This window comes from Abramis brama, assembly GCF_963993115.1.
Source record: "Abramis brama genome assembly, chromosome: 10".
NCBI classification, from domain to species: Eukaryota; Metazoa; Chordata; class Actinopteri; order Cypriniformes; family Leuciscidae; genus Abramis; species Abramis brama.
Genome location: NC_139972.1, coordinates 41,187,307 through 41,210,970, shown reverse-complemented (window position 1 = coordinate 41,210,970; position 23,664 = coordinate 41,187,307). Strand labels below are relative to the sequence as shown.

Genomic DNA, 23,664 nt, shown 5'->3' with positions numbered 1-23,664 from the left:
TGTGGACTTTATGAAGTCAAACCAGCAGATGAGGATATGCACTGCATGGATTTCTACCCATTGCCTCTGTACAGTCTGAACAGACTAAAGTCATTTCTCTTAGGCACAGTGTTGTTAATTAGGGTTGAGGTCTGCAGTTATTTTCAGTGATTGTCGGATATTCACTCAACAATAACACATTTTTTTCCTCCTTCTTGCAGTCATGGATGAATGGGTGAGCAACCTAACCTTATCCCTCAGTTCTGTATTCAGCCAAGAGGATGTTATAAAGCGAGTGGTGGTTAAAGACCTTGGAGTTTGTTCAGCTGAGGACCTGAAGTATTTGGAGGCAGATGACCTCGCAGGAGCCAATAGAAACAAGAAGTCATTGCCCACTTTAAATGTAAGTAAATTAATAATCCATGAGCAACTTATAAAGTTTCAGTTTCATATGATGTATAAAGTTCTACGCAGCATGTATGACAAGTTTAAGAGACTTACAGAATACATGAATCCATGTCTCTTACTCATTCTGCTTGATCTATCTAGTTGTGTAGCGTGACATTTTATATAAAGTAAAAATTCTCAAAGTCTGAGACCATTTAGGGTGTAATTGCAACAAGATTATGATTGTCTCAACAAGCCAGAAAAATAAGACAATTTTATGCTAATCATATTGCCTGATATGAATGTGTCTGTGTTGTTTTGGTTCATCCTCAGTGATTGGAATGTTGAATGATTACTCCTCACAAGCTACTACTCCAGTTGAAGAATCAAGCACTGGTGAAGATTCATTCATTAGTGACATTGATGATTACATCACCAGCAATAACTCCACACTAAAAACCACTGCTGCAAAGAGCTCAGCTTTGGTCATGTCAAAGAGAAGTCAAGCCTCACCCATTATGCCAAGTTGAGCATCATTTTCTGCATCAGAGAGTGGGTCCTCCCCTTTAGCCAGGGAATATAATAGCTGGCATTACAGCTTTGACACACCCTGGACACAGGTATGAGATGATGAGCAGAGGCCATCTGCAGCAGAGAGAAGAGAGATTGTAAGAATTGTGGTGGCTGAAGTAGTCACTGTGTGGTGTGCAAGAGACCAGGAAAGAGGCACATTGCTGAAATAGCAAGGAAGATGGTTATTCGCTACACAAAAACCTTTCAAAATGAGATCGAGGGCCAGGTTGTCGGCACTGGGTATGACTCCCTTGTGAAACAGTTAATGTTTCGTATCGATAATTTCAGATGACTCCAAGCTCCTCCTACCAAGAAAAGTTTTTCTGAAAGTGTTAGCCCTGAGAATGTAAAGAAAGGGCGTAAAGATGCATATGGCTGCATTAACCCTGAGCAAAAACAATAAGAGCTAATTAAGATGTTTAAAAACAAAGATAAAGATGAAAAGAAAATGGAAAAAATTGATGTTGGAGATGACATTCCCCTCACAGAGAAGAGACACATTATCAGGACTTTCATTTGTTGGTTCAATTACTTATTTTAAAATTGTTTACACAAGTAACAGGTCACGAAGAGTGTATTGTATGATGCTAAACAAATGTCTTGAGCTTAAGAAATCATGTAACAGATTTTTTTGCCAGTTTTAATTGTTTAAATTGCACAGGTTTTTGTTTTGCAGTATACAGTATATACACAATATGGGGCTGTTCAAGAATGAAGCTAACTAAGCAGTATGCAGAACAGCTTCTGGCTCGCACAACATATACCTGAAGCAGGGGCGGTGCCAGATCATTTTTAATGCAGGTGCTGAGGGGGTGCTAAGATGACGTCATCACTGCCGAAGTCTTTACAAACTGTTTATGGACTTATGTTTCTTTATATTTGTTATTTATGGCTTTGTGTTTCTTTTGACTATGGTGCAGTCCCTTAGGTTCATTATTCTATAACATTCATTTATAATAAGTTTAAGACATGCTGTTTGAGTTGGTTGCAGATAGGTGCACATATCAGCGGTCATCACAACATGTTATGTCTACTATAGTTTTCCTTTGTTTGTTCTCATTAACCACACAGAGACAAGTTGTAGTTACGCATTTTTGTTATTTATTATTTCAAATCTGTATTTATCCCCATATTGCAAACAGTGACCCTGCATGATGTCTACTCACCATTTCCTGTTTCTGTGACTCCTCAAAGGAAGGGGCGGGACCACAGCTTCCCTTTTTCTTGTGTTGGGTTAAACCATTTTATATTAATGGGGAAGGGAACTTAACCTTTGGTAATGTAGGCATGGAAAAATGTCTTATGGTGTTTACATTTAGTTTAAGTTACTGAATGAGTTTATTTTAATTATTTTTTTTGAAGTTAAATGGTTAAATGGTCATATGTTTAGGCTACAAAGGTTTTTGGTATTGATGCCCCTGCAGTTGGTACAGTCTTGAGTGTAATGAGCCTGCTCTAGGCTATATAAGACAGTCTAAACTGAACCTTGGGAGGAAAAGATGGGGTCATATTGCTGAATGTATTCATGAAGATTTTGCTGCCTGTAGCAATTTGTTTTCTTTGTTTGTTGAGACATCAAAGTTTGCACTGAGTCAAGTGTATATATTTATTTATTTTATTTTTTTGTAATTTTTGTTCTTTGACACATCATTGTGAAAATATTCACTCCTACTTCTCCACTGGTATTGAATAAAAAAAAGTCTTCTTTGGATGATGTCTGAGTCCTGAGCCTATCTACCACGTTATGACAGTGCTAGATCATTGACGGGGGGAGCTGCGCAATTATATATATATTTATTAATAACTTAGCAAAACTTGGCCACTCAGTATTTAATATTCAATTATGTTATTTATCTCAATTAAAGTTTTAATTTTATTAAATTGAACAAGCACAGCATACAGCATTTAATCAAATATTCTTAAAGATTTTTGCATATTGACATTCACTGAACAACATTTATGAATTTCAGTCAAGGGCAATATTATGCCATCAAGACCAGTATTCACCATACTGGTGACAATGATCACTTACTATTAACAGTCTCAAACCAGGACAATTCAACGGTTGTTGTGGTTGACGGAAAATGCATCAATGATGCGCTGAACATCCAAAGCCTTCGCTCTTCATGTATTGATGGCCAAAAGTGCCAAGTCGCTGTTTCGGGCATCCCCACAGTTGCTTCTCAGATATGTTTTCAAGCGTCGGAGACAGGAAAAGGATCTCTCACAGGACACAGATGTCACAGGAAGTGTCAGGGATATCAAGATGAGTTTGTGCAACTCCATAAACGCATCTTTATATGGTTCCAAAAGTAACAGCAATTCAGAAGTGTTTTTAATCGAGTGTCCTTGTTTTGTTTTTCTTTCAAGCAAACGCCGGACTTGGTGCATCTCTGCATTTACATTTTCTCCAGTGATGCCATAAAACTGTGCCATGGGTAATAGACACTTCTTGTCTAAGAATGACTTGTGTTGTGGGCTGAGAGCTGAGACCCCCATCATCACATCGTCGGCATCCTTAGAGAAGCGTATCGTCAAGTCAAGTCTGTCAACAGCTTGATAAAAGCAGTCGGTGCGCAGATCATCATCAGAGGTGTGAGCGTGGTGTATAGGAGCCTCAACGATAAAGTCCTTCAGTCGTGGCTTTGTTGTCGGGCATCTCTCCTTTGTGGTGGTATGCTCCCCGATGCTAGGCCAACCTTGGCACACAGTTCATTTGTACGGATTCGTATATCGCTCCACTATTCCTCAGAAGGTTTTTCAGATAGTGCTGTGACGACAGATTGGATCAGATCACTTGCTGATGAGATGTCCAGATTGGGTGACTGCAGCTGGTCAGTGGACTGCTCCGTGTCTGTTAAAAAGACAAGACTGTTTATATACAGTATTTTTAGTTTGCATGCAGTTCCCAGGCCGACCACTAGCCATTTTGTGAATAAGAAAAGCTTCTGTGTTTAGTTAGTCGGCCCAGAGCATCTGCGATAGTTGCATGTTCCCTCGTTCTTTTTCTTTCTTCACTGTGTGCGTCCATGAGACAGGTGGGTGTTTGGCTGTGCAATGTCTGTAATGTTAAAGTGTATAAGAGTGTTACTAAAGTATGTTTGACATTATTTTTACCCGTTCATCGTTGTTAGCACTTGAGCTAAGATGTTAAGACAAGTCATGTTTTTCCTGCACACTTAATGCTCATTCTATTTTACATTTAGTTGGTGGATAGCATCCTATTATACTAGAGCAGTCACCTGTATGTCAGTTCTGTTGATTAGTAGTGTAGTAGTGTCTATTTATGTGTAATAGCAGTAGTTCTGCGTAGTGGTGAAGGCTTTCAGGCCTACGTGATAGCATGTGACTGCATTATTACAGTAAATATATGGTGAATTCTACCTATTATCTTCTTTTGGTTAAATTCTCATTTCCCCAGGTTATATTTACACTTCTATTTTTGTTATTATTTGTGTTATCATAGTAAATCAATGTAAATAACAATTATTATTCCTTTTATTGTCTGTTTTGTTACAGAACCACACACGCATATGTAACTAGTCAAGTCAGGTCATCTTCATTTAGATAGCGCTTTTAACAATGTAGATTGTTTCAAAGCAGCTTAACAGAGATAAGCGTATAATTTAAGGTAACAGAGATTGTTTTGGCTTGATAGCGGTTCTTTGATTAAGTTATTTTCCAGCTAAAGTTAGTTTTAGCTGGAACTAGTCATTCTATACTCTCCCATCTGAAAATAAACAACCATAAAGATCCATCCAGCCTATTCCTTTGCATTCTAACCGATGCACACTCCGCGATCATACCACTATTGAACCGCAGTAGTAAGAAAGTCTTAATAATAATAATAATAATACGTTTTATTTATATAGCGCCTTTCCAGGGCTCAAGGACGCTTTACAATAAACAAACAACAATAAAGGCAATTGAAAAAGACAGCACACAAAACAACAGTAGGTAGGTGAGAATGGTGAGAATGTAAGTACAGTAAATGAAAAAATGGGTAGATGGGGAGGCAACCAGCAGAATACAAACAGATATAACTCTTCAGAACAGTGTCAGACTCAGTACAATTAACATCCGATTCTGAACCGTTGTCAACCTCGGGCTGAGGTAAATTTATGTTCTCATTTTCACTAACTAAATCAGAATTACGAGATTGCTTACTTGGCAGAAGGAACCGCTCCATCTTTTCTTAATAAATTTGATTACATTATGAATGAAAACAGTTACAATTCACGTGACATGCCACGTCAAGCTAGGTCACGAGCGCGAAGGTGCGTGGCAAAAATGGCGTCATTGCATCCAGTTTGCACGTCTAAATGAGTTGCTTACATTTAAAAAATGAGCATACAATAGCATAAAAAGTATTTTTAATGAACATAAATGTCCATGATTAATAAAAATGTTCACGAACCTTAATGAAATGTTTAGTGAAATTAGAAAATATGTAAGAGATCGTTAATTTAGTTATGTTGTATACACATTCTCATATCCATATATATTGTTTTATTGTCACGAGTAATAATCTCAGGGTTTACTGGGTTTTACACGATTCTTTTTGTTGTGTGGTACTGGTGGTGGTGTACTAAAATAAACATTGTCACGTGTGTATAGCTTTCTTCTTCTCACTGCTGATTCCTGATGGTTTAGAGGACAATTACTCGAGTCGCCCCCTATCATTTCAAAGAATAGTACAACGGCGAGCGCGTCAAGTATAAACGCCTCGTCCGTTTGGGGAGGTGTGCGCGCAGTCTGCGGAGACTCGCGCTGCGGAGCCAGGCGAAAGTATAAACAAGACGTTGCATATAAGTTACGCACGTCGCACGCGTAATGAGAAAAAAATTTATTTCATTGTTGTCTTAAATTATTTTCTTATTTATTAATTAGAATACTACGGAAGCGCTTGGTGAAGAAAAAAAAAATATCTCGTTATTTTGTAATATTGAGCCGTTATTTCAACACAATATTTGATTATTTCAACTTAATATGTGTGCGTGCAACAAGCAAGATGTGCATTTGTAAATCCAGTGTGCATTGATTTTATTAATAAGCTAGTGTTGACGTGTCACTGTGTCTTCTGTACAGTTCTGTCTCAGAAGATTACAGACTAAGCTACAGTTGATGTGTAGAGTTGATGATCGCCATCTCCGTAGTGAATGTGCCTATAGAGAGAAATGCACATAATGGATTACAGAGAGTAGCCTATTTATTTTTGTTTTGAATTGTTTCGTTTAAAGACATTTCAAGCTTTCTATAGATAGGCTATATTTCTCATGTCTGTGAGGCATAGCCTACGCTGAGTTTCGGTTAATTTATGATGAGATGTGCTCCAGTTTATGTGCAATGCAAGTGACCGCGCCCGCGCCTCTATGTCATGATTATAGGCTATTTTCTGCTATATTTGCTTCTTATTAATTAAATCCAGGCATTTGGTTGATGAAAAATTTATTAAAATTAAGATACAATTTATACAAAATTAAATTCACTTTAAAGAAAGGTTTTCTACAAAACAAAACTTAATGAAGTGGTCAAAATCATGTCTGTTGACCCACTCCATGTCTCTCAATATATTGCGTATACTTTTCATAATCAACATAGATGGAAAAAAATAACATTATAACAAATATGAAACTAAATGCTCTTATTTAATGGTTACAACACATATAGTAGGCTTACAGTCTCTATTTGTACAAATTGCTGCACATTCATTTAATTCAGAATTTTGCACACATAAGTTGAAAGGCATTTGTTTGTGCATCGTAAAACATATCTGCAACATTTATCAAGTTCACGGATAATTGTGCATGCCTTTATTAATTATTATGATACTAAAATCATAATAAAGTAGGCTACACTATGTACAAAAAATCAGATGAGCCCAGAATATGAACGCAACACGTTTAATTACACGTTATTAAGCATTTTTCTCCCATTGAAAATCATTATAAGAAAGCTTAATGTGGTTTAATGTAGATTAGAATGTCCCGTTATTATGTCGGAATAACGAGATATGTCGAAATAACAGATAATTATGTCGAAATAACGACTTAATATCTCGAAATAGAAAGTTTTCTTTTTTTTCCTGCACCATTTGTTTCAGGGAACACAGACCACAGAACACAGCCTGAATATAATTGATTCCAGAAATTATTTTTGGGGGTGCTATGGGGGTGCTTTGGACTTTCTTGGGAGTGCTGAAGCACCTGCTAGCCCCTCCCTAGCGCCGCCCATTATATAAACCAGTTCAGAGAGCACAGTTAACACAGGTGCACTGAATGATGATATGATTCATATCATATGAACAATATGGAAACAATCTAAGAGGGAGATGAGGAAGAATATGTGTAAGAGGAGGACGAGGACGAGAAAGAGCAAGGTGTGGACAGTGTTGTTAAGGCTGGATCCGACACACCAGAGGGTTTTTGTGACGCACAGACGGTGCTCAAACACAAAAAACATTCCTTAAGGGTGTCGCACACCGGACGAGAAGCACAGCGCCACATCTTTAAAATTCAAACACAATATTCTTTATCAGTGTACACACACACCGGCCACGCCTTTCGGCGTCTGCAACAGCTCAGGACCTTGTTCAAAATCCTGCCGCGCCACAGAGCGCCATTTACATAGTTTATATTAAATTTGCATTATATTTGTCTCAAATCATCGTTAATGTACTGACTTCACTCTGTGCTGCAAGATACATTTAGTTTTACATTAATTTACAGAAATCAGCAGCTTGAATGAAAATTATCGGATATTCAGGTGATATTCTCAATTCATTCAGTTAACAGACGATAAGAGGTAAAGTGTTCAGACTGCAGACTAAGCAACGTTTGTATTTAATTGTACAGTACAATCATAACATAGAATGCAGACATTATCTTATATTGCTGGCCATAAACTGAGAAAGTGCGCATCCGGTGTGCGATACTTCGAGTTGTTCTAGACGCGACGCGGCGCTGCACTTCTCGTCCGGTGTGCAACCCCCTTTGAATTCCCTTTTATACGCTCCCTCAAGGTATATAATTAGATAACACGCGCAACCCAAGGGCATTAAGCTCATTACGTTAATAAACAAACAAACTCAATTCGTCCCACTACACTGGCAAGACACATCATATTCCCTGAGGTGTGGACAAAGTCCTCAGGCCGGACCCAACATGAAGATGTGATGCTAAGGCAGAAGGAATCTCTCACTACTTTGACTTAGCAGTTGCACAACTCTTCTGAGTGTAATGTAACATGCTTTTCATTTAGAGGTATTTTAAACTTTTTGGTTTTGCAGTTGACTACAGAATGTAAGTGCTGAATATACAGAGATTCAGTAATATTCAGTACAATACTATTCTTGCAGTGCATACAGTTTACAATTTATTCACTTTACCGTATGTTGCAAATCGATTACTATACTTTTTTACATAATTACAAGATTTGTTCACTGTGTACAATATACGTTTTCTTCTGTAAGCTATGCTCTGGATGTTCTTCTCCATTTTTTCTATGTAGTGTCTAATGAAGAATCTGTAGTATTTATAATATTGACTGCACTGTAAAAAGTTGAACTATTATTTACTCAATTTTTTTTGGTGAAACATTTTTACACTCAAAATAATTGAGTAAATTTTAAAGCTGTGAAATCAATTAAATATACTGTATGAATTGAGTAAATGTAAGTAAAAAAAATTAAGTAAATCTGAGTAACTTCATCTGGTACATTAACAAATAAAATTGAGTAGAAATAATTTAACATTTAAACATTTAAAAAACAATATTTATGAGTAATATTAACTGTTTTTATTAATGAGTAATATTAACTTTTTTATTTTCTCTAAACCTTTGTAAACTAGTGTTCCTTACAACCACCAAACATGACATGACATGACATTTTATTGTCAATGAGTACAGCAATACAGCACATTTTACACTGTTTTAACATTTATACAATATTGCCTACATTTAAACTCATTTAACAAACATTTTCATATGTAAAAATGAAAAAGTTAAACATTCAGGTAGCCTAATTCAAGTGTAATCAACCTTATCCAATATCCACCGGATCAGCGCTGGTCCTCGTGCAGATATGGACTTGCGCTCTGCAGGTGAACTTCACACTTCATACCACCGTCCTGCGTTTCACTCACAGGCACAGCCAAAAGATACTGCAAGCGACTGACATAAGCACATAACCTGCCAATAAACAAAAAGTGACCGTTCTGAGGACATTTTATCATCCAAATGATAATAATTATATTATATATATTGAATAAAGTCGTGTGTTTATGCAAAGCGTTTCAGTCACGCAGAAAGATGGGCGCGACTCTCATTTAGGTGTCGAATTACGCCTCTGTATGTTGTTTTGCATTAAATAAAATGATTTAAAGCACAGTAATGATTTTATAGATAAAATATAACATACACAAACCTGAATTTTACAGAGGAAATGCACCAAATCTGCAATGCTGAGTAGAGAACTGTTGTTCTGGAGACTGGAGAGAATTCAAACAGCCCGCGCTCACTCAACCATTGAGTTGTCCTCATGTCAGAGGGTGGGGGAGGGGTGAATTGTTTTAAAGGGTTAGTTCACCCAAAAATGAAAATTCTGTCAGTAATTACTCACCCTCATGTTGTTCCAACCATGTAAGTCTTTCGTTCATCTTCGGATCACAAATTAAGATGTTTTTGATGAAATCTGACAGCTGTCTCACTCCTCCATAGGCTTTCAGAGGGACCCAAACTCATCGGCCCAGAATAGTTATTAACCCTCTGGGGACCACAAACGCGCCCGCGCGTTTTGCTCGTTTTTTTTTTTTTAGCAATGAAAATAAACACTAAATGCTCTGTTAATTTTGATCTTTCATTTTCGTGTAATACATCAATCGATCCTGTTCAGTTTCTATTTTTTTTCTGTATACTCACAATAAAAATAAAGTGTTTTGCTTTTTGACAAATAAAGAAAAATTAACATGATGCGATTTCTGCCTTCTCTCTGTCAGTAAACTCCCATTTGAAACGCGTTCGAAAATGATCTATAACTCCGCGAAAATTCAGTCAAACAGGCAAACAGACCCACGGGCATAAAGCTTGAGATCGCATCTTTTAAATGAAGTCATTTATATAAAAAACAAATATTCTCAGCTTCTGTAATCTGTATAAAAAGAGAGCGACTCCTGTCGAGCTCATTACGACCTAATTCACAGTAATGTGACCACTCCCCGGAGAGCGCGTGCTATTCAAACGCAAATTCTGAGAACTATTTCATAGCTGTGAAACGCCCACATCAGCTGTAAACAAAGTGCGTCGCGACTCCTCGCGAGTGAGACATTATAACCTACCTTATGGAGAAAAGATTCCTCAGAACAGTGCTGATGAGGAGCAATATCTCCTGAAATGAGGAGCAGATTCCGCTGAGGAGTGAGGTAGGCTGTTTTCTTTTCTCACGTGTGGAATAACGTTATGGAATAACGTTAGTGTAGGCCTATTTAAACCGCAAAAAGATGAATCGCATTTCTATAATATGACTCGCCTTTCTGTGAGATGAATGAAGGGGACATATTTGTAAAGACTGTTTAGCCTAAATATGAATCGCGCGTCTGTGTGTGAAAGAATAAACTGCTTTGCTATAGCCTACTGAGATGAGTAAAAATCGACTGGAATATGTTGAAATAAAATGTATTTGTATAAGCAACGTATTAAACTGCAAAAAAAATACTATTTTTGTCAAAAATAAATTCATAGACTAAGATGTTAGATGTTCCAATGTTGGCTATATTCAAACTAATGAATACATATGATAAAATGTAGGCCTATAATCTTTTTTTTTTTTTTTTTTACAAAGAAAGAGTACACTTGAAATATTGTTGAAATTGTAATTATTGTTGTAATTGTAACCTTTTTAATAAAATAGCAAAACATATTTACAAGAGAGATGTAAGCGAAATCTTAAATGGTCAATATAAGTCTTCTTCTAAATATATCTTTTGTCCTTGCATTGTGGCTCAGTCAGTTTCACACCTGAGTGAATGGCTCATTATGCAGAGTGGGTGGGACATTCATAATCTAAGGTGTAAACTACTCCTCCCCCTCGCATATTGGCTTTCCAAGCAAAACCTGTTTTACACCATTTAAATCAATGTATTTTTTTTTTTTGTGAACGATAAAGCAAGACTATTTTTACATCATTTTGAAGCTAGAACTCAAAGGGACAACATCCATTAGTCAAAAGTCTTGTGGACACATATTTAATATGTGTTTTGTGGTCTTAATTCAGCAACTTTCATTTTAATTTTTTCCAATAACCACGCATAAACATTATTCTCTTAAAAATACAAACATCTACATACACGTTGCTCGCATATTATGGTAGCCCTGTTTGTGCTATATAGAGTGAATTTACACCTTTGCCATTAACATGTTTATAAATAACTGAAAAAAGCACAAATGTCAAGGCATGTCAGAACATCTCAAGGACCCCAAAAACAGCTTGGTCCCCAGAGGGTTAAAAACAGCGATAAAATAGTCCAAGTGACTACAGTGGCTCTACATTAAGTTTATCATGCAACGACAATACTTTTTGTGCGGAAAAACAACAAAAATAACGACTTTATCCAACTATTAGTGTTCTTCAATGTGGGCCTCTGACGAGAGTTCACGGGAGCGCCAGGACGCATGCGCGAGAACTGAGATTACGGCGTTCTTCTTCTACTACTACTTGTTACTGGCTGCTCACTCCTTGGGAGTATTACCGCCATCTACTGTACAAGATGACGTCCCGACATCATCGAGACCTAAATCACAATAAGTGTCGAATTCAATAGCTTACATACAGCACGCGTCTTCCTCTGCTTATGAACAGACCGTTTTGCGCTTCCGGCAATGTCGGGACGTCATCTTGTACAGTAGATGGCGGTAATACTCCCAAGGAGGGAGCAAAAAAAACAACTTCGTACAAAAAAAAAAAAAGAAAGTTGTGGTCTCAAGGTCAAGTCCTTTGAGCCTGCACAAATATTCTACAACTGTTTCTCACCATCTCCAACTTTACCACTTCTCCTCTATTACGTGCTGCAGCACATACCAGACAATGCTCCTAGATTGCTAGTTTATTATTACTCTCTGGTGTCATTTACCAAGCGAGACTCTCTGCACTAAGTTTTACACACAATTTATTTATCAAATGATGCAACAGTAAGGAACGTTCTGATTGGTTCACCTCATGCAAAAGCACGTGACTATCTTCCACAGGATTAATCTTTCTAAAATCTAGACTGCATGATCACGTGGTGTGCAAAAATACATTTAAGATCAACCTTGCTACAGTGTGTGTGTCCTTATGTACACTTTATGTACCAAATCTGTTAGTCTCTCAACCTTTATGACCCTTCCTAGAATATTCAGGACATCATGACATTTATTGCAGCATAAAGCATCCTAAAGCAGATATCACAAAATGTAATTGGGTTTCTGCCTTCCCAAAGATTTTTATTAAGAACAGTTCTGTTGGCCTTGGTTTCACATCCTCCCTCTTTCTGGACCTCTTGTGACTTTCTTTCTCAGTATAATTTATGGAAATAAGAAGTGAAACGACACAGAAGCAAATGGGATTATGGTCCTGAAAATGTAAGTAACGTAAACTGTGTCGAATCAGCACTATAGTCATTAAGGGGAATCAAGAAGACCTGCTTTGTGATTATTTGCTCTGCATTTACTTGGAATTGTTTAATGGTAAGTTTTCAAACAATCGAACAAAACTTAATAATATATATTTTTTTTTTTTTTAAACCCAATCATCTGACTTAATTCGTTCTGCTTTGTTGACCAATTTTGATTAAGGTCATTCACTTTTTTTGTACAACTGTTCCTTCAATCATTTAAAATATTTGTTTCTAAATTTAGTGATTTGAGATTCTCTGAAGATAATAATGCTCTATTTGAGAGAGTTTTCAATCAGGACAGAGATCTTTCGTAAGAAAATAAGGCTCTAGTTTGTTTAAGTATGCGCAAACAAGGTTCTGATATTAATTTACTAGACAACCACTTGTCATTGCAAAATGAAGCAAATAAGCTTCCCTCCTCACCGAAAAATATAAGTATTCTTTACTAGTTAAAACCTAAACATAAGTGACGTGTCAAAGTCTGTGTGTATCCCATATATTTCATATATGCCAAAACATTTTTTTTTTTTTTTTTTTACATTTAGGGTGAAAAGTATTTACTTCATTTTTCTTAGGCAACAAATATCCTTACTTTTCGACACCTAATTATATTTTAAAAGAATGTTTCGTACTGTGCAGTGTGCATAGAGTATTTACAAAGTGTTTGCTCAATGCACTGGCTTTAATTCTGTGTTCTCTGCCCAATGACTCAATGCTTTATTAACCTCAGTATTACCTGCGTAACACCATTATCACTGCACTTACACTGGTGTTTCTCTTTCTTAGGAAAACTGAAGCTAAGAAAACTCAACAAAGAATTACAACTGGATGATTTACTCCATTTAAGTGATTACAACAGAGTGAATCTTAAAAATGTCAAAGAGAGAACGTGGTTTGTGCTTTATTAAATACTGTAGTCTGACGTCATGGCTGCTTTACTGCTGTGTTTTCATAAATCTTGTAAATGGATACACAGTAAAGTACTGCACCGTCAGAGGGGCTTTGAAATATGCAGAAAATATAAATGTGCTTTGTAACAAGAGGTCCCTGCATTTTGTACCAAGGAATATACCGGACAAAGCCACTCATTTGGACATTTCTGACAATCTCATACAGAAGATTAAAAAGGAGTATTTCTCTCAGCTGTCTAATCTTAAAAGTCTTACTGCACAACACAACAAGATCCGCGAGGTGGAGGAAGGTGCGTTCAGCAGTTTGGTGGCTCTTCAGGAGTTAAATCTGGCCTGCAACAAACTGACGGAGATCTTGGGAGGAATGTTTCAGAATCTGGGAAATCTCACCATCTTGCATCTAAATGAGAACTTAATCACAAATATCAACTTCTCTGCATTTTCTCCCCTGATCAGTTTGAGAAAAGTAAATCTGACAAGAAATCATCTGAATACAATAAGCAAAGTTCAGCCGCTATTTTTATTACCACAATTACAGGAAGTGCACATTGGGTTTAACGGCTTCACCTCGTTTCAGTCCTCGGAGGTGTCCAACATATCTCTGAGACTGAAAGTCCTGGATTTATCTAAAAATCCTTTGAAAGTGTTCAGTATCACTGCGGATATTTTCCCTCTCCTTGATAATTTGATCTTGGCTTTCATTTCTGAAAACATGACATGGGATGTGCAGGACAAAAGGTATCTAAAAAGTGTGCAACATCTAAATATAAGTGGAATACAGTTGCCCCTGGAGAAGATCACAGATCTCCTACAGACCTTCAATTCTTTGGCCAGCCTGAGGCTTCACTCTCTGGGAGATGTAAAAGTGCGAGCTTTGATTAGGAATGTCTGTCTGATTTCGTCTTTGAGATTTCTAGGCTTGCAGTGGAACAACATTACATCCATATCAAAAGACGAGATGCAGTTCTGCACACAATTAACTGAACTTGATCTCTCCCACAACAGACTATCCAGCATCCCTGCTATCGTCAGCAGCCTACCAGGTCTTCGTCTTTTGGACCTCACCTGCAACAAGATAAAGAAAATAAGCTGTGTTGATTTTGCCAACTTAACCCAATTACGGACCCTTCAGATTTTCCATAATGAAATATCTCTTATTGAGGACTTTGCTTTTAAAGATCTGAAAACCTTAGCAACTCTAATGATTGGATCTAACAGACTCTTTCCCAACAGATATTTTAAAAAAGATCTTCATAAACTTGAGAGTTTGGAGATGGCAAATAACAAGCTGGACTCTCTCCATAGGGGATATTTTAAGTCCTTAAAATCATTGAAGAATTTGTCTCTGCCAGACAATAAAATATTGTTTATTGAAGCGGGGGCCTTCGATGGATTGACAAATTTAACTTTCCTGAATTTGCAATCAAACAAGCTCTTTCAGAGTTCAATAAAATATTCTGTGTTCTCCAGACTCCCAAACCTGAAAACACTTCTGTTGAACAATAACCATATTTCATATGACAGTCAAGATGCTCTTGCACAACCACCCTTTCAAAATCTGGGAAAGCTAAAGACTCTGAACATTTTTAGCCAAATTAATACAGGAATGCGCTATTTACCCTTAAACCTTTTCATGGGACTGCAGTCTTTGGAGGAACTTCAAGCAGAGAATCTTAATATAAATTCTTTACATCCAGACACATTTACGTACACTCCTTCTCTGTTGGAACTGGATCTCAACAGGAATAATTTTATTTCACTCACAGCAACAGAATTTCTGCCACTCCGGGTCCTCAAGACGCTCCACCTGTCCAAAGTTGGCTTGCAATCTTTGGACTTTCTCATAAACGCAAATCTCAGTAAACTGCGTCTGTTGCATGCAAGCAAGAACGCAATATCAGTCATTAATGAAACTTTGATCCAGTCTCTTCCAACACTGATTTACATCGATGTGCAAGCTAATTCTCTCTCATGTGACTGTAGCAATGCCTGGTTCGTCAACTGGACCATACGTAGCAATGAGACACAAGTTGAGAGTGGTTATGAACTCACATGCAATTACCCAGACAAACTCAAAGGACATAAACTCCTGGATCTTGATGTAGGTTCATGTAATGTAGATGTTGGGTTTTTCTGTTTCATTTCCACAACCACACTAGTGTTACTGACACTCCTCGGCTCTTTTCTCTTTCACTTCCTCAAATGGCAGGTTATTTATGCTTACTACCTTCTACTTGCTTTTCTCCACGATAACAAACAGCAGAGAAAGCTCAATGGTTTGCAGTACGATGCTTTTATTTCCTATAATGTTCATGATGAATTGTGGGTAATGAGGGAACTGTTACCTCAGTTGGAAGACGAGCAAGGCTGGAAGCTGTGTCTGCATCACAGGGACTTTGAACCAGGCAAACCGATTATGGATAATATTGTTGATGGCATTTATAATAGTCGCAAAACCATCTGTGTGATTAGCCGTCACTACCTGGAAAGTGAGTGGTGTTCCAGAGAGATCCAAGTCGCTAGTTTCCGTCTCTTTGATGAAAAAAAAGATGTTCTTATCCTGGTATTCCTGGAGAATATTCCAAGTCATCAACTGTCTCCGTACTACAGGATGAAGAGACTCATCCAGAAGAAGACGTATCTCAGCTGGCCTAAACCAGGAGAGGACACCAGGGTCTTCTGGCAGAAGCTGAGAGTGGCTCTGGAAACCAAAGACACCTCAGAAGAGTAGCATCCTATTGATTTAGGGGTCATCTAGGGGTCATCTAACTGTGTCGAACTGAAGAAAATATTCTGCAACTTTGTTTAATTGCTTTTATTTTATTAAAGGTGCTGTAAGCGATCTCGGTTGGCGTAACCTCTTGTTGATGTTTGAATTATTATCAAACAAAACGGAGTCTAGCTAGACCCTCCCTCCTCCTCATCCGCGCACTAACCCCCCGAACCCCACCCCCACATCATTCTTGTCGGTTATTGGCTGGAACAGTTTGTTATGTTTCGTGCTGCGGGTCGCTCTGTTTGTTGCTCAGTTTGTTTTTGCTGCAGTTTGTTGAGCCTGGGCTGTCTGCAGAGACCGTGTTTTTTTACAGTGTGTTCAGGGGACAGGCAGCGAGCGGATAGTGAGGAGATGTTTGCGGTATGTGAAAAAAAAATGTTTTGCCCTAAAAAACGTGTGAGATCGCTTATAGCACCTTTAACCGATTGATTATAATTATTTCCTCTTTTCCTAATACACCTTTATTGGTAACACTTTATAATAACTACACGCTATTAATCATTAGTTAAGCATTAGTAAATAGTTAATTTATAATTTATAAAGCATTAATATACATTAATAAGCAGTTTATAAATAAATGCTGTAAATGCTTTATTCTTGATTTTTAAGCATTTCTATAATGTGTTTAATAATTGTATTTTCATACTTTATTAATGATTAATTTATCATTTCTAAATGAAGTATTGCATTATTTACAAACCAGTTGTTTAGGAGTTGTCAGTGATTCATAAGATCACTTATAAAGTGTAAGAAAATGATTAATAAACTATTTAAATGTACATTCATACATATTGTAATAGTTACTCAGTGTGTTAATAAATGCTTTATTAACATGTATTTCTACTGTAATTCAGGGTTAATTCAGGTAGTTATAAAGCATTTAGTAGTGGTCAGTTAACTATTTGTGTGAGCTCATCTAATGTGAGGACTAGTTATGCCTTGTAAAGCGTTTATAAAGGAGATTAAAAGACTCACTGATCTTCTAAACAGAAAAAGGAAACAAACACACAGTGATACAGAACATAGATATATTTAACTGAGCCTTTACATCTCCTTTATAAATGTTTTACAAGGCATAACTAGTCCTCACTTTAGATGAGCTCACTACAATAGTGAACTGACCACTACTAAATGCTTTATAACTACCTGAATTAACCCTGAATAAAAAAAATAAAAAAAATCCATTAAGTGCAAGGCATTCAGACTGATAACTAATACTAACATAAAAAGTCTGTGAAACAGCTAATTTGAACACAGTGTACAATTTAAGATTTCTTAAAGCTGCATTAAGGGACTTCAGTCTACTATTTTTTGCAGCTATACTCCATTTAGTATTATAACAACTGCCTGCAGAGGGCGCCAATAGCCTTTGATTTTTGTTGTTACACTCCACAGAATGAACAGATCCTTAAAGGACAAGTTCGGTATTTTACACTTAAAGCCCTGTTTACAGATCGTTTCTGATGAAATAGAACAGTTAAGATTAAAATTTGGACACATGCTGCTGTCCCGAGAATTTTAGGTTTATTTCACTTCTCCCCCCCACCTACACAATGGCAGCCTATGGGCACTGGAACAATCCTTCATAAAATGCATTAAACTTTCGTTTACAAAGACGTGAAACTCACAGAGTGGTCAGGGGTGTTCACTGATATGCTCACAAAAAAATCGCTGCAAAAGATGCTTTCCAACAGGTGTTACCATTCGTTGTAAAACTGTGGATCTATTTTTCCAAACGTCTCACACCCGTAGATTCTTCCGTTGAGAGCTTGAATAATAGACACTCCGGCCCAGTTGGTGGCGATAATGCACCTTTGCCAATTGCAAAGAAAATTGGATTTAATAATTTCCTCTGCGCAGAAACATAACTAATTAATCAGAAAGTGGTATCATCACACTTACTTTGGCAGTAGCCACAGCTGGACAAAGTATTGGCTGTTGGAGATGCCGCTATACGAGATGCCGCTGGAGCAACAGCTGGCTGTTGGAGATGCCGCCGCAATTTCAGCTTTGTAGGCCTACAGCTTATTTGAATTAATATCAGAATTGTGCAGCACATCAGAAACTCATTTCTGTATTAACGGAATAACCGTTTATATCATATTTAATAATTCAAATTAATATTTAATAAACAGCATTTTCTGAAACATGAAAGTGATATTGACACTTCTTGCTGGAAACTTATAACGTTACATAGCCTGTATCTTAGGCTACTCAGAACAATTGCAGCTTTCTCTGATGTAATGGAGAATCAGAAACTCAAAACTTTATTTACAAAGGATATGCTTACACATAGCTATATGCTACTCTGTGGTAGCTACATAATGTTATTTAGTTAAAATGCAGTTAATAAAATAAAAAATATTGATTGCTGGAGATGCCGCTGCACCGGAAAGTCCTGTCCGCTGGAGATGCCGCTCCCGCATTTGGCCGCTGGAGATGCCGCTCACTGATGGCCGCTGGAGATGCCGCTCACTGATGGCCGCTGGAGATGCCGCTCACTGATGGCAGCTGGAGATGCCGCTCACTGATGGCAGCTGGAGATGCCGCTCACTGATGGCCGCTGGAGATGCCGCTCACTGATGGCCGCTGGAGATGCCGCTCACTGATGGCAGCTGGAGATGCCGCTCACTGATGGCCGCTGGAGATGCCGCTCACTGATGGCAGCTGGAGATGCCGCTCACTGATGGCAGCTGGAGATGCCGCTCACTGATGGCCGCTGGAGATGCCGCTCACTGATGGCCGCTGGAGATGCCGCTCACTGATGGCAGCTGGAGATGCCGCTCACTGATGGCCGCTGGAGATGCCGCTCACTGATGGCAGCTGGAGATGCCGCTCACTGATGGCCGCTGGAGATGCCGCTCACTGATGGCCGCTGGAGATGCCGCTCACTGATGGCAGCTGGAGATGCCGCTCACTGATGGCCGCTGGAGATGCAGCCGGAAGTGCCGCTTCGAGATGCCGATGCCGCATTTTGCGCTAGCCCTCTCTCCACAAATGAAGGGCTGATCCTGTACAACATTCTCATCATGCCAAAAACTCACACTCAAAAAAATAAGCATAATTTACATAGAAAATATGGTACTTTTTGAAGTAAATAAATTCAAAAATACCCCCAAAATAAAAAAAACACACCATAAATGGATAGACAAAATTTAATCGAAGACAGTGATATAACATTTATAATAAATAAAAAATAGGGTCACATCTGAGTCCTCTGTGCCCACATTTGTCCACAATTACAGAATTAAGGGCTATAAAGTGAATACGGTTTGAGGGCTACGTGTGTATTTTTTTGTGTATACTCACAATAAAAACAAAGTGTTGTGCTTTTTGCCAAATAAAGAAAAATAAACATGATGCGAGTTCTGCCTTCTCTCTGTTAGTGAAGTCCATTCTGAAACGCGTCCAAAAATGAACTGTAACTCAGCGAATACTCAGTCAAACAGGCATACAGACACACAGGCATGAAGCTTGAATTCTCTTCTTTTAAATGAAGTGATTTGTTTATAAAAAACAAATATTCACAGTTTATGTAATATGTATGAAAAGAGAGAGATGTCAGTCGTTCTCATCTCAGCTCATGTTTTAATGCGCATGAGCGCACACTATTCAAACGCAAATGATCTGAGGCGATCCATGCAAACCTGTGAACGCCCACATCAGCTGGATAACACACACAGCGAGTTCACTTTCAGACTCATGTACTTTACGACGCTGTGAGGAATAATACTATCTAAATAAAGTGCTGGAAGTTTCACTTCGAGGAGCAACGGATCCAGGAATAGGTCAGTTCTATATTTGCTTTGTTCTAATCGCAATAGTGTCTGTATGCTGTGTGAATGAATGAACGCACAGATGCGCACTGTTGTGTAGCTACTACAGCTGGCACAAATAGGCCTACTAGTTTAAAAATGAATTGCGTTTTTGTGTGTGAATGAATGAACAGCTTTCACCAAACTCTATTGCTATACTGAGATGAGTAAAAATTGACTACAATAATCGGATAGATTATAAAGTTTTTACTGTAAAATACTGCCACATCAAATAAGTGTCATGTTTACAAATAGACAGAAGCAAAGATGCAAGTAAAACTCAGAATTTATTGAAAGTGATGGAAAATGTCCGATGGTGATAAGCAACTGGTAACACAGGGACTGGATGGTCAGCGAAGATGTCCGTGAAGTGAAGTGGTGCAGAAGTGATGATCCAGGTGAAGACGTAATCCAAAGTGAACGAGAAACAGGAACGGGAACACGAACAGGAACGCCAACAGGAACAGGATCACACACGAGAGACATAAACAACGATCTGACAAAGATGAGGAGAATGCGGTGAGGTTTTATAGGTGTGTGAATGAGCTGCAGCTGGTGATGATGAATGAGATCAGCTGGATCGGTGATCTGCCGGAATTAAGCGGTAACGCCCACTCAACACACAACAACAGTTACACAAGACGAGAAGGAAACAATTATATTTTGTCAAAAATAAAGTCATCAACTAAGATGTTATTATAGTGATTGTTCCAATGTAGGCTATATTCAAACTAATGAATCCTTAACTTTGAAATAAATATGATAAAATGTATACTTTAGTTTTTACAAAGAAAGATTACACTGGAAATATTGTTAAACTTTTAATTGTTGTTGTAATTGTATAACCTTTTATACAATTAATAAAATAGCACAAAAAAAAAAGAAAAAAAAAAAATATATATATATAAGGATAGATGTAAACAAAATCTTAAAAGGTCAATATAAGCCTTCTCTTTAAATTATTTTTATTGCGTTTTATTAGTGACACATTTGGGTAGAGAATATATTCCAAAACTTTCTGAAAATACAGTATGAGAACAATTAACTGCACAATTACTAGAAATGTTTACCTTGGATATTATACAATTTGCAAGCACAATTTGTGGATAAAAAACAACAACTGTGAATCTATCATATATATATGTATATATATATATATATATATATATATATATATATATATATATATATATATATATATATATATATATATATATATATATTGTCCTTGCATTCTTTCTTGTGGCTCAGTCACACACCTGAATGAAAGGCTCATTATGTATGCAGCCCCATTACGCGGGCCATTGTCTCCTCAGGTGTGAACTACTTATTATTCATGATGGTGTTGGATCGTTGACACCCCTGCGCATATTGCCTTTCCAAACAAAAAGTGTCTTACAAAATTTAAAGGGACATTGTGTAGGAATTTCTCCTATCTAGCGGTGAAATTGTATTTTGCATTCAAACAAATAGTGCTCTCCAGCACCTCGCATTTTCAAATGCGTGTTGCATCTACGGTAGCCGTTATGTACCAAAAAGCTATGACAGGATGTCTTATAATAGCACTTCATCGAGTTTTCCTTCGGGTGAACTGGTTTGTTATTTCAAACAAACTGCAACTTCACACAACGAACAAACGAATGTTACAGTTTTGAACAAACAAAACTTACAACCTTGTTTTTACGGCCTTCTCTACTTAACTCAATAGCTGCTATTCATCAAAGAGACTGTTTAACTTTTAACTATAAATGTTCTACTGTCTATATAATAAAGTTCACAACCAAGCAATGAAAAAAAGCTTGTAATTAACACTAGAAGTGCCATGGCGGTCATTTTGACCGTTTTGAATTTTATATCTGCAATAACTTTGGTGAAAAAATAAATAAATCCTGCCGGTACCTGACTTTTCCTAAAAGTGTCTGTATTTTAATTTAAAATGTTTTTCATATAAATTACACATAAGGCAAAAAACCAAATGAACATATTTATCTATTTCGGCCATAGACGGTCATATTGACTGCACTGAATTTCGCGGTATTATTATAGGCTATACCAATATACACAACAATAAAATGTGGTAAAAAAATACACAAAACATATTCAACAACAAATCATTTAAATGTAATGATATTCAGAAAAGAACAAGAATGAAAAAGCAACTATAAACAAGCCAAAATGAAATACTTTATAAGCGAAAGTGAAAGTAAGCGGTGTTAGGCTCACGTAACTCTCTAATTAGAATCAAAATGTTTCAACTTTGCGATGTATTTGGATGGTAAACTATTCTTTATTATAGGCTTTGTACTTCACTCACGTTCCAATATCGACGGAAAAAATCATCCTCTTCACACGCGCAAAAATGGTACGAATTGTACTAGGCTACTGACTATATAAACAGAGCATTGGAATTTTTATATGTTAGGTTTACTATTTTATTATGGCTATAATGAACAGGCTGCAATGTCAAGATTTCAATGCTATTTGGTGTGTGTGTGTGTGTGTGTGTGTAGGCGGGCGCGGGCGCGATCGAACAGTGGAAACATGAAAACATAGGCTACTCTGTCATTTTGTTCAGGACATCTACGGATATTATTTATTTATAAATGTATAATTAAACTTGTTTAAATGTACAGTTTGGTGTTGTTTTGTTTTTAAAAGATATCCTAATACAATAAATGCATTCATCTCTCAGTTGGGTATTTATCATTAAAGATATAGAGTTTGGAATCTATGTGACCGCTTGCGGCAGTTCTAGTAGTTGTGGAATTCTGGCACTTCTAGTGTTAAGACCGTAACATTGACTTACCTGTCGAGAAGAAAGCAGGCAACTGAAAAAAGCACGAATGTCAGGGCATGTCAAAACATCTCAAGGACCCCAAAAACACCTCAGACCCCAGAGGGTTAAGAAAAGATGGAGCGCTTCCTTCTGCCAAGTAAGCGATCTCGTAATTTATTTAGGATTTAGTGAAAATGAGAACATAAATTTACCTCAGCCCGAGGTTGACAACGGTTCAGAATCGGATGTTAATTGTACTGAGTCTGACACGGAGCAGTCCGCTGATGCGTTTGCCGCGGCTGCTAGCACAACTGCAAGTTCCGTTCAAATTAGCATCACAAGGACAAGTGTTAACGGGCCTATGGATTTAAGCCAGAAACCAGATGAAGGACCAAGACGCCCTATTCGTAAATACCCAGCCCAGATGTTTGGAAACCAGCAAAGAAGCTTCCAGTCTGGATGGTTTGACCAATTTGACTGGCTGGAGTATTCTGTTGATAAGGATGCAGCATTTTGCTTTACATACAGACATTTTGCAGCGGCGGTTGGCAATGGTTTCCGTCTAGAGCCATCGTTCACAATTTCTGGATTCCAGAACTGCCGTAAAGCACAGCAGAGTTTTAAAACACATAATGTTAGTGCTGCACACAAGTTTTCAATGGAGGCATGGTGTGAATTTAAACAGAGGATGCAAGATGGCTCAAAAATACACTCTAAAGTGGTCAAAGAAAATCGGCACTATTCATACTTTGCAGTCACGTGACTACCATGGATACCTGGCGGGCAACAAACGCTG

General features: G+C 37.6%; 1 protein-coding gene across 1 annotated transcript; it reads left to right on the top strand.

The window, feature by feature from the left end:
* The first annotated feature begins 12,522 nt into the window (after positions 1-12,522).
* On the top strand, positions 12,523-17,056 carry LOC311091123 (uncharacterized protein). The gene is made up of 2 exons (XM_084126888.1): positions 12,523-12,660; positions 13,377-17,056. The coding sequence occupies exon 2, from the start codon at positions 13,464-13,466 to the stop codon at positions 16,230-16,232; it is 2,769 nt and encodes a 922-aa protein (XP_083983014.1). The 5' UTR covers positions 12,523-12,660; positions 13,377-13,463; the 3' UTR covers positions 16,233-17,056.
* Positions 17,057-23,664: the final 6,608 nt, after the last annotated feature.

Excerpts from the sequence above, each read along its gene's own strand:
- LOC311091123 (XM_084126888.1), top strand. The coding sequence starts at position 13,464 with ATGTCAAAGAGAGAACGTGGTTTGTGCTTTATTAAATACTGTAGTCTG.